At 43.8% G+C, this 12186-nt stretch overlaps 1 protein-coding gene across 1 annotated transcript in view; it reads right to left on the bottom strand.

The window, feature by feature from the left end:
- vps13d (vacuolar protein sorting 13 homolog D) overlaps nucleotides 1-12186 on the bottom strand; it is a 222585-nt gene that overhangs the window by 104720 nt on the left and 105679 nt on the right. Inside the window, 7 exon segments of the mRNA XM_052039131.1 lie at nucleotides 521-768; nucleotides 2932-3142; nucleotides 4731-4881; nucleotides 5836-5883; nucleotides 6933-7068; nucleotides 7210-7362; nucleotides 11470-11575. Of these exon segments, the coding sequence (XP_051895091.1) occupies nucleotides 521-768; nucleotides 2932-3142; nucleotides 4731-4881; nucleotides 5836-5883; nucleotides 6933-7068; nucleotides 7210-7362; nucleotides 11470-11575 (1053 nt within the window).

Here is a 12186-nt window from a genome sequence, read left to right as displayed (position 1 = left end):
AATGCATCCCTGTGGCAACTCAAGGAATGTTTGCATCAAAAATACCGATCTATTTAGCTGACTTGCTTACTAAAGCAGCTTAAATAGAATCCATCTACAGTTGTTACATGATCAATGTGGTATGCAAATTGGACATAATTTTTTTGATGGTCGGTTGCACATGTTTTGTTTCATCTGATCTTGGGCCTACTTTATTTTTAAAACTAAGTACAACATAAAAGCATACAAATATAGGAAATATACAAAGGATTGATCACGTGTGAGAAGAGCAGGGTGAAGTCTGTATGGAAGCCACCAGTTGAAAGCTTCCAGCTAAAAAAATTCTACTTCTGTACTAGTCAGTGAGAGAGCATCTGTGTGTGTTTCTACACATACAAGAATGGTACAATTACACATTTTACAAAGATTCTAAAAAGTGTTTGGGCAGAATATAAAGCGCTGTCAATTTTGCTCTTTTGCAATTTGGAGATTTCTCTGCATTTAAGGGTACTGAACGACAGAACAGATAAACAAGTCTTACCGAGCTCAATGTTCTGAGATGTGTCAGCTGTGTGTAGTACAGCATCTTTCCCTCGTTTTAATGACCCACTGATGGGTGTGCCTTTGACATAGTAGGAAAGCTCACAGGGAAGCAGGTTTGTCAGGACAAGAGTAGGCAGCAAGTAGATAGTATGACCTGGTTGTCGATAAACCTGCATAGCATTGCCAGACATCAAATTTAAGGGCAGGTAGTCAGGGTAGTTCTCTTTCTTAACTGCCACACAATACCTGGATGAAATGACAAAAAAAGTCTCAGTATCACAGCTGCTTTCATATACTCCAGTGACAATGTAGAATTTGTGTAGAAAAACAAATTCTACAAAACTTCCCTGATGCTTAATCAAAGACAAACACTGCAACAAAGCTGATATTTGGAAGGGTTTTATCAGATTTGTCTTCTTAAGGAGTGTTAAAGAAGTGGCTGGATTTAGAGATGGAATTCCAAAGCATGAAGCATGGCTGAGAAATAAACCAAAAGTCAAATAGAGGATGGGAGAATGCAACACAATGATAGGAAACTGTTTGCTTGAAGGATGTTAAAGCCAAAGAGGAAAACAATGTCCCAATGGGATTTAAACACGAGTTAGATTTTTTTATTGCAAAGTGCTGCTAATGCTTGAATCTCCTGAATGCCTGGTGAACAAAGGGTACCTTGTTGATGATATTGGTGTTGCAGAAATATCTGCTCTACAGATATACTTATTTCGCTAATACACCTACATAGTATATAAAACAGAACAGCACAGGAACAGGCCCTTAGGGTCACCATGTCTGCGCTGACTCCAATGCCGACCTAATTAATCCCATCTCCCTGCACGTCATCTGCATCCTTCTATTTCCTGCCTGTTCATGTGTCTGTCTAAATGCCTTTCTAAATGTTGCTATCATATCTACTTCTACCACATCCCCTGGCAGCGCGCTGCAGGCACCTATCACTTTCTGTGTAAAAAAAAACATGCCTTGCACATCACTTTTAAATTTTTCCCCCTCAACTTAAACCTATGTCCTGGGGAAAAGACTCTATGTACCCTGTCTACGCCTCTCATAATTTTATACACTTATTATATTGGGTTGCCCCTCAGCCTCCGATGCTCCAGAGAAAACAATCCATGTTTGGAGAGAGAGGCTTCAATTTGGTGACCATTTTTTTTCCAGTGAAGGACTCAATGCCAAGAGAAAACTAAACTTTTCCCTTTTTCTATCAGTAACATTGTCAAGAACAGAAAGATTCATCATTTCACCTTTACTAATTTTCACCTGGAAATTGAAAGACTTTGCAACATCTTCAGAATTCAGCGAGTCTCTTAAGACTTAAATTTAAGCGCCCCAAGGGAGTGGAAATTCTCATAATTTAGAAGAAATCAGTGATGATGCTGAAGGTGCTCCTGACCAGGCCATTCTTGAGGAATGCTATTCCCAGTTCTAGTATGATAACATCAAAGAACCATCCACATCTTAAGGGTAGCATGGTCAAGACCGACAAAACTTATTCTTAGTATTAAACAGTAAAGTTTTAAAGAACCATGTGACAAGCTGGTGCTGCTGTGTTTAAAAAAAAACGTTCAATAGATCTTACAGCAGGTTAATAAAGAAAAGGACAATGTAAGCCTAACACAAGAGCATATTTAGAGCAGCTGTACAGAATGAGACTGATTCAAGGCTGTCAAAGGGAAATTTAGGGCACACTGCAGGAAGCCTTTTAAAACGGAAGGTGATAAACATCTGGAGTGCATTGCCAAGAAGAACAGCTGAGCCTCGGATTTGACTAATTCAAGAAACAGTTGATTTTTATAATGTGAAATATGCATGATTTATTTCTCAGAGAATGAGATCAAATGGTTTGAAGGGATACCTTCATCAAAAGCCTTTTTTTGTGATTCTTTGAATTTTATTATTATCAATACACACCAAAACAAAACTAGTCATATAAACATCAAGTGTCATTTGAAATAACATTTTAGAAGTATATGTTTTAACAGAGTTTGGGCAATTTTGAATTTGCTTTAACTTTTATGCGAAAGGCAACATTTTAAAATAACGTTCCTTCATTAATGCTATACTGTTGCAACAATAAGTGAACAGTAGGTCCTACTTATTCTTGGCATAAAGATAAAAAAATTATCCAACATTGAAGTTTCATTCAAAACCAAAAATAAAATCCTATAACACTGTAAATCCGGCAGATCAGTTAGCATCTGAAGAGAAAAAGGAGTCAAGCTTTAGAGCCAGGCCATTCTTTGGAACAAGGATTTTCTTATTCAGTGAATAAATGTTGTAACATTCTGAAAATTAAGCAAAACATTTTTGAAGACTGCATGTGATAAATATCCATCCATACATGTTGGGGATTTGCAGAAATAAATGCAGTAGATAAGAGAGCAGATTGCTTACCTGAAGGAGCTATCATCATCGCAGTCTGATGAATGACACTCTCGCTTGCTGCTGTTCACTTCTCCTACTTTTGCCACACTCGTCCAATGGATGGGTGCTTTACAGAAAAACAACCCAAATCCATTTGGTCTTGCTTGCAGACGCCATGATGTTAGGTGTAAAGGGATTGCTAATGAGTCACCTGGTAGCACAGCTGGTAGCACCACCGGTTCTGAAATGATCAAATTGGTTTGCAAAATTTCAAAATAATAACAACCTTTGTAAAGTCAGAGGGTCACACAGGACAAAGGCCTTGGGCCTACCATGCCCATGTAAACCATCAATTATTCATCTACATGAAAACCATTTACCAGCACTTGATCAGTAGCCTTCCATGCTGTGGCAATTTAAGTCCTTTTCTGGATTCTTCTTGAATGTTGTGAGAATACCCACTCAGGGTGTGTGCTCTAGATGCCAACCATCTTCTGAATGAAAAAATTCTTCCTTGGATCCCATCTAAAGTTCTTGCCCCTGCCTTAAGCCAATGACCTGTTGTTTTTGACAACTCTGTAGTGGGGAAAAGTTTCCTACTGTCTAAGTTCTTAATTTTGTCTACCTCAGTCAGGTCCACCCATCAGCCTCCTTTGCTCTAAGGAAAACAAATTCAGCCTAACTAATGCAGCCTCTTGTGAAATGCTCCATCCTAGCAACATCCTGGTGAATCTCCTCTGCACCCACTCCAATCCACTCACGTCTTTCCTATAGTACGGCAACCAGAAGTGTGTTTCCCCAGTTACAGCATTAAGTTGCTAAGTAATTTCAGTTTTCTACTCGAGTACTTTAGCTGGAAATCTGCTTCATATACTGATAAAAATGTGCCAAGAGCAATTTCCAGATCAGAATCCTAAATTTTCCTGTTATTAGTATGTATATATATTCATGTTGCTTGCACAATTTAAATTAAGATTTATTTTCATTCGTCTCTCCCATTCTCAAAACTAACTTGCCTGCCTTCCTAATCACCTCTCAGACCCTGCTTTAACAGGCAGTAAAGCACAAGCTTCACCAGTCTTTCCTCATATTTCAGGCCAGGGATTAATTTGTGGTCCTTTGCAACACAGCTGGACTTGAACCCAATGCCTTTGTCTAGATGTTCGGAGCTGAACAAATTCAACAAAGTACAATCTGGCCTAAAGACTACTGACTGACTTAGTTACATAGACTGGCTTATTTAGCCTTGCTTTGGTTCCACGTATTGAGCTTCTGGTCTATTAGTAGCCTCTGCAGATAGATTACTCAACCACAAAAACCACAGCAAAATCTATCCATGTCCCCAAATAATGCCCACGGCATATTCTAGCAAGGGTCAGCAAGTTAACAATCAGGGTGAAGAATTCAGCTTAATTATAAGGAGTCAAGACTTCCATAAGTACCTGCAGTTCAGCATGAGCTGCTGGCATTTATCTCTGGATTGTGCAGAGGCTCAGGAATCCTGCACAAGGGCTGACGTCCTGAACTTACACACTGCTGACTGCTGGTGATTTCCTCATTACACTTCACCCTTGAATCTCCTAATATAGTGCAGCGAAAACGGGCCAGCTTCTGCAGATTTCCCACCGTTATTAAATTCTGCACAAATATATTTCAAATCTGTTATCAATCACTATTTCACTTTGTGGATGGCATGCAAGGTTGTAGCGTAAGTGGATGGGATAGGCTTGATGATCCTTTGTTTGTAGGAAGTGTCTTATTTAGGCACTGTTGCAGGTGCATTTCCACAGATAATTATTAACATACTGCCATACGGATTAATAACTTACTGTCTGGAGCAGATGGACTATCCAGCCTTAGTTCCATGGGTACCTCCAATTTATTTTTCACTATCAGTGCTGAGCGGACTGTTATCACTTTTCTTGCACTCCCCTCAAGAGTCACAGAGAATACAACCCGTACAGGAGGAAGTGCTGAGAACTGAAAATGCAAGGGAGAACAATGTAACTGTTTATTTTTGAAGGATCACATCAATCTGTCTAATGGTGAAATATACAAGTTGATCCCCAGTACTCCCTTAAGTAGAAAACTAAAAATGACATCTTATATTTCAGATAATAAACTCTTAATCTAGTTCCGATGCTGTGCTTTTGATTTAAGTCTCTAATAACTCAATAAACAATTTGACACAATGTGTTAAAATATTCACACAGACCCTGCACTGATAGCTTACAAACAGTAGAGATTATCTCCAGAGCTAAGCATTGAGAATTCGGACTTCGATAATACTAGATTCATAATCTGATTTAAAGTACACATGGGATAACTTGGATTTATTTATATAGTTACTAATATGTTAGCATGAGACACCAAAGAGCTTTATTGTTCTGAATATAGGTAAATATAGCAGGCAATTTGAAAACAGTGCAGTCTCATAAGTGACAGAGAGATGCTGATTGAAGGAGAAATACTGGCAAGGGCATCAGGAAAACCCCATTTCCCCCTGAATTGTTTAACAGAAACTTGAATGTACACAGAATGAATAGGAGGCAATTTTGATTTTAAATATGATAATGTCTAATGATACAATGCTTATGCAGTAATGCAGTCTAGACTGAGTGTTTAAATTCTAGGGTTTAATCACACAAACCTCTGACTCAAGAAATAGTATTGTAAAACTGAACCAGAAGGACCTGGTGACACAACTCAATCCAATAAACAAGAATGAAAGTAATATAAATAATACAAACTATATATCATAACCATACACAGTAGTGATAATTGAGTTATTCCTGCAATACAAAAAATCATGTACCTGACAATTTGAAACAATATTAAAGAAAACTATATCATAAAATAATTTGAAAAATAACTTCAAACTAATAGTCAGATGTAATCTGATTTTGCATATACAGAGAGTAAAAGAGTGCTTACATATACATGTGGATGTATTATATTGGTCTTGCTAATGGGACTTCCAACCTGTGGCACAAAGAAAGTAGACGAGTATTACATAAACAACTGATGTGTTGAATCTCAAGACTAGTTTTGCAGTGTCTGAAATACTTCATAGTATTCATGAAATATTTTTGCAAGTTGTGGCAAAAACTTAACAAGGGTTAATCTGACTGCCCAGCAAGAAATAATTAGTATCAGAACTCTCTCTGGTTTTATATTCCACTGAAGTCAAAGCTCAACTAATCTGATCCTATTAGTAAACAGTGAAGCAGAAGAGACTATAGCAGAAGAACCTCTCGATTTTGTTCAGTGAATTATCATTAGGGGATTTTACTTTAGAGATGGAAAAACTAGCACTTTCCTTCTGTAACACTGACTTAAATAGAATGCAGATCATGGAAACAGTTCATTTGTGCTCCGCTCAAATCTCTATGTTTCCTTTCTAAATTTTCCAGCAAGCACACCTTCTCCTTCAAAACATCACATGATTTCCCTTTAAATGTATCTGTACAACGTGTAACAACGGCACTATCGTCTGGATAATTTCTTCTGAATTCTTTATTTGTTTTCTTGTCAGTTTTATTATGCCCGTTAACATTACCCTTGTGGAAAAACAGAAATATGCTCAAGTCTACACTATCAAAACCTTTCATAAATTTACTTGGTTACACCTCATCCTCCTCCTTTCATAAGATTCAACCTGTTCATCCTATCCCAAGAAATGTACCTTGCAATTTTAATGTCGTCTTTGGAAATAGTTTTTGCATCATTTTCAGTCTGTCTGTACCTTTTTATAATATGGCAACCCAAATTATATCTGGTCCTTCAAGTACAACCTAACAAAAGGTTAATACAAGCTCAGCATAACCTCTCTAGTTTTTTCAAAATCCTAAGGCTATGGTTTATCTTGTCTTACATGCCATTTAAAAAAAACAAATGATTATTTGCAAGGATAAAAGTCCTGAAGCTGTTGCTCCTTCAGAATATCATGTTATTAAGCTGTTGTTAAAATACAGGTTCTGAGTATTGTACAAGTTTTAACAAATTATGTGCAAGCAGTTTATTATACATACCATGGAGGACTGGTTGTTTCGGTCAGGCGCTGCACACCGGAAGAAGATGCCGACTTTATCCACAGACACTGGGCTGACTTGTTCCCACCCATTCACCCGCACCAAAAGCTGATGAATCTTCAATTCGTGTGTGTGTCTGTTCGTAAAAATGGAAAACCTAGTATCATATCTGTCTTACAGTTATGAATACATAACAATTTTACAAAGAAATACCATCATGACCAATGCAGCAGAAATATAGTTACTTTGGTAACAAGGATGTAGAAGTATCACACACCTGTGTCGCAGTTTTTCCCTGGCTTCAAACTCGAAAGGAACTTCTTCTCCTGGAAGCACCTCACGCCATTGGCTGACATTGTGCTGGTCATCAAGGTCAGCCACAGATTCTTCATGTATATACCCTGGGCTTTCACTGTGAGACAAGGCCACTCTACAATTGAAAACAACAGCAATGTGTTCTTCACTGGCGGTGCATCATATCACTCTTACTCATAGCCACAGCATCAGTTCAATCAAATGACAATTCATATTTAAGTGAGTGCCTTCAATTCTGAAGTTATAAATTAAACTTAATTTAAGGAAGAGGAACTTTGGAAGGAACATCAATCAAGCTAACTGCTGCTGAATGATCAAGAGCATTTAGCATGATGATATATCTGGAATCTCTGTTCAGATAAAGTACTCAGTGAAGGGATTAGCAATTTCTCTTAATGCACCTCAGGCATTGGTTAATCTAAGGGACAGACACCCTTGCAAGATGGTGGTTACAATTATTACTGATTAATTCAAAAGTAAATTAGTTTCTTTCTGAAACAATATTTATTATCCAGTAGGTGTGTAGTTTGAAGCATGATATGTACAAGGTATATCAGGCTTAGGAAAAAAAAAGTGGTTTTGGAACCAGGATTTTCAAAATTCCCTAACACAGGATTGTTTTGCACGATGGAGATTTAATGCTCTGATTAGTTAAGAACTCCATTACTGTTGTACCATGATATGACCAACAAGATCTTCAGTAATGTCTACCTTTCCATCTGTTGATAATGACAGCAGGTACTTTAACAACACACACTAAGCGTGTGCATAATGTACCCTTAGCTGTTCTGGGATATGGTTGGAAAGAGCAGAGAGAGAGAGAGCGAGCGAGAGAGAGAGCGAGGGGGGGTGAGAGAGAGAGAGAGGGTGAGAGGGTGAGGGGGGGGGGAGAGAGGGGGGGAGAGAGGGGGGGAGAGAGGGGGGGAGAGAGGGGGGGAGAGAGGGGGGGAGAGAGGGGGGGAGAGAGGGGGGGAGAGAGGGGGGGAGAGAGGGGGGGAGAGAGGGGGGAGAGGGGGGGGGAGAGGGGGGGGGAGAGGGGGGGGGGAGAGAGGGGGGGGAGAGAGGGGGGGGAGAGAGGGGGGGGAGAGAGGGGGGGGAGAGAGGGGGGGGAGAGAGGGGGGGGAGAGAGGGGGGGGAGAGAGGGGGGGGAGAGAGGGGAGGGAGAGGGGGGAGATGGGGAGAGGGAGTGGGGGAGAGAGAGTGGGGAGAGAGAGCGGGGAGAGAGAGCGGGGAGAGAGAGAGCGGGGAGAGAGAGAGCGGGGAGAGAGAGCGGGGAGAGAGAGCGGGGAGAGAGAGAGCGGGGAGAGAGAGCGGGGGAGAGAGAGGGGAGAGAGAGAGCGGGGGAGAGAGAGCGGGGGAGAGAGAGCGGGGGAGAGAGAGCGGGGGAGAGAGAGCGGGGGAGAGAGAGCGGGGGAGAGAGAGCGGGGGAGAGAGAGCGGGGGAGAGAGAGCGGGGGAGAGAGAGCGGGGGAGAGAGAGCGGGGGAGAGAGAGCGGGGGAGAGAGAGCGGGGGAGAGAGAGCGGGGGAGAGAGAGCGGGGGAGAGAGAGCGGGGGAGAGAGAGCGGGGGAGAGAGAGCGGGGGAGAGAGAGCGGGGGAGAGAGAGCGGGGGAGAGAGAGCGGGGGAGAGAGAGCGGGGGAGAGAGAGCGGGGGAGAGAGAGCGGGGGAGAGAGAGCGGGGGAGAGAGAGCGGGGGAGAGAGAGCGGGGGAGAGAGAGCGGGGGAGAGAGAGCGGGGGAGAGAGAGCGGGGGAGAGAGAGCGGGGGAGAGAGAGCGGGGGAGAGAGAGCGGGGGAGAGAGAGCGGGGGAGAGAGAGCGGGGGAGAGAGAGCGGGGGAGAGAGAGCGGGGGAGAGAGAGCGGGGGAGAGAGAGCGGGGGAGAGAGAGCGGGGGAGAGAGAGCGGGGGAGAGAGAGCGGGGGAGAGAGAGCGGGGGAGAGAGAGCGGGGGAGAGAGAGCGGGGGAGAGAGAGCGGGGGAGAGAGAGCGGGGGAGAGAGAGCGGGGGAGAGAGAGCGGGGGAGAGAGAGCGGGGGAGAGAGAGCGGGGGAGAGAGAGCGGGGGAGAGAGAGCGGGGGAGAGAGAGCGGGGGAGAGAGAGCGGGGGAGAGAGAGCGGGGGAGAGAGAGCGGGGGAGAGAGAGCGGGGGAGAGAGAGCGGGGGAGAGAGAGCGGGGGAGAGAGAGCGGGGGAGAGAGAGAGGGGCAGAGAGAGCGGGGGGAGAGAGAGCGGGGGAGAGAGAGCGGGGGAGAGAGAGCGGGGGAGAGAGAGCGGGGGGAGAGAGAGGGGGGGAGAGAGAGGGGGGGAGAGAGAGGGGGGGAGAGAGAGGGGGGGAGAGAGAGGGGGGGAGAGAGGGGGGGGGGAGAGGGGGGGGGAGAGGGGGGGAGGGAGAGGGGGGGAGGGAGAGGGGGGGAGGGAGAGGGGGGGGAGAGAGAGGGGGGGGGAGAGAGGGGGGGGAGAGAGAGGGGGGGGAGAGAGAGGGGGGGGAGAGAGAGGGGGGGAGAGAGAGAGAGGGGGAGAGAGAGAGAGGGGGGAGAGAGAGACGGGGAGGGGGGGAGGGAGAGAGAGGGGAGGGGAGAGAGAGGGGGGAGGGAGAGAGGGGGAGGGAGAGGGGGAGGGAGAGGGGGGAGAGAGAGAGAGGGGGGAGAGAGAGAGGTGGGAGAGAGAGAGAGGGGGAGAGAGAGAGGGGGGGAGAGAGAGAGGGGGGGAGAGAGAGAGGGGGGGAGAGAGACTGAACAAGGGATACTAAGTTCCACTTAACATAAAACAAAATTACTTCCAAAGCTCTGTTCTAACTAAAGTATGTGTCTTGAAATTGGAGCCATTTGCAGCTTTTTCATACACAAATTTTACATAAGGTTTGTTACATTTACATTTGACTGAGGTTACAGTCATTTCTGATTTGACGAGAAACTATCAGTAAAGTGGTCCTTGCACTTTTGAGCATTGTCTGGCATCTAATGATATCACAGTGCCCAGTGACCATTTCTGTACTTACCAACAGAAAGGTGAGACCCAAAACTTACCTCCTTCACTCAATGTAAAAGGAGAAAACCCCTAGCAAATCTGCAAAGAAACAGAAATTAAATGATCCTACCCCCCCACCCCCATTGCCTCTCCCATACTCATTTTTTGTATTGCACTTTTGAACACAAGCATCACTGATAAAGATCGCTATATCTCTTTATTACACATCTCAGTGCAAGATATTACGAGTTCTTGATGTGTCTCAAGTCACTGCAAGATATGGACTACTCTCATCAGTATATGGTTCCATCAGGTCAGTCCATCACACGGGGAACACACAGAAGAGCATCGCGCATCCTCCCTCACTTCTACAGAGGCCCCTTATTCTACTTTACTGTGACTTTAGTGTATTCTTCAAGGCCTGAATTGCTTTCCAGAGGTCACCATGGCAGTAATATGGCGGCTGAAAGCCCTGCAGGTAGATGCCATTATGGAACATGTAGGAATGTGGTTGTGCATGATTCAGGGTGAAAATCACCCTGATGATTTTCCACCAGGGTTTTCACCAATTCCTTGATTTTTTTTTGAGGTTAACCTGGATAGCTCACAAACACAATAATCAACACCTATTAAAGCAGGAAATAGAAGTTAAACCCCACTTTCGATACATACAGGTGACTTAGTGGCAAAGCTGGTGGAGATGCTCCCTCACAGCTCCAGTGAACTGGAATCAAACTTGTTTGTGTGTGGGTATGCGTGTGTGTTGGGGGGGTGGGGTGGTGGGGGTGGGTGTTGAGGGAAATACAGTATGGGGAGAATACGATGGATTTAGTATAGGATTACTTTAAATGGGTGCTTGACGGGCCGAAGCAGACTCAGTGGGCTGAAGGGCCTGCTTATGTTCTGCATCACTTCATGAGATCTACATTTTATGCTGGAGAGAGATCAGTGGCAAATTGGAATCGATATATCTGTCTGTCCCAAGAACATCTTCAAGTATAAGCCCATTTGTTCTACTCTCGAACGGCATATTTAGTTTTCTACCATCATTTCAGTAATTTGCTCATTTCTTTTCATGGACTTTACAGACTTTGTTTTATTCAGTGATAGATAGATTCTGAATCTGTACCACGTATTGGTGCAAAAATTAATAGCTTTTGGGTTATACTTATAGTCTGACTAAACATTTGTAATGGAACATCCAGACATTGACCATTATTAGAAAAGGAACTCAGGTGATGTCACAAAGGGAAAATTTCACACCTTGTTGGAGTGGTTGTGAGTGTGGCAAACCACATGGTGCATCCTGTGTGGTTCCTCAGAGCATACGGCACAAATGGTTGCCGCCGCTTTGGTATCTTCTCTTCTGCTGTAAAGGGAAACAAACTCTTTAGAACAAAAAGCCATGACTGATAGGAGTTGTCCACTGTAGACTTGATTTGTCTTTTTGGAAATTCTGTTCTAAACATAAACCCGGATATTATGCTGAGTTATATCTTACAGATGGCACATTTTCATATTAAGATGAAACACTTTGTTTTCAGGACTGGCCACTGTTGGCAAGTCAAGCATTTATTGCCCATCTCTCACTACCCTTGAGAAGTTGATGGGGTTAGCCACTTCCTTGCGCTACTGCAGTTCTTTCAGTGAACATGCTCCTACATTGCTTTTGGGTAGGGATTTCCAGGTTTAGACCCAGTAATGATGAATACATTTCCACATTGGAACTGCAGGAAAACCTCCAGGTTGCGATATTCCCACACATCTACTGCCCTTGACCTTCTCAGCAGCAGAGGTTGTGGGTCTGGGAGGTGCTCAGTGGTCTTGGTGAGTAAATGCTATGCATTTTGCAGATGGTACACACTGCAGCCATTGTGCTCTGATGGTAGAGGGATAAAACATTAAGATGGTGAATTGTTTTGGGGGCAGCGGGAGAGGGAAAAGTCGGAACCAATCAAGTGGACTGTTTAGCTTTAAATT

The sequence above is a fragment of the Pristis pectinata genome, chromosome 26, assembly GCF_009764475.1.
Source record: "Pristis pectinata isolate sPriPec2 chromosome 26, sPriPec2.1.pri, whole genome shotgun sequence".
In the NCBI taxonomy this organism is placed as follows: Eukaryota; Metazoa; Chordata; class Chondrichthyes; order Rhinopristiformes; family Pristidae; genus Pristis; species Pristis pectinata.
Note: the sequence above shows the minus strand (reverse complement) of the source record. Positions and strands in the feature narration are given on the sequence as shown.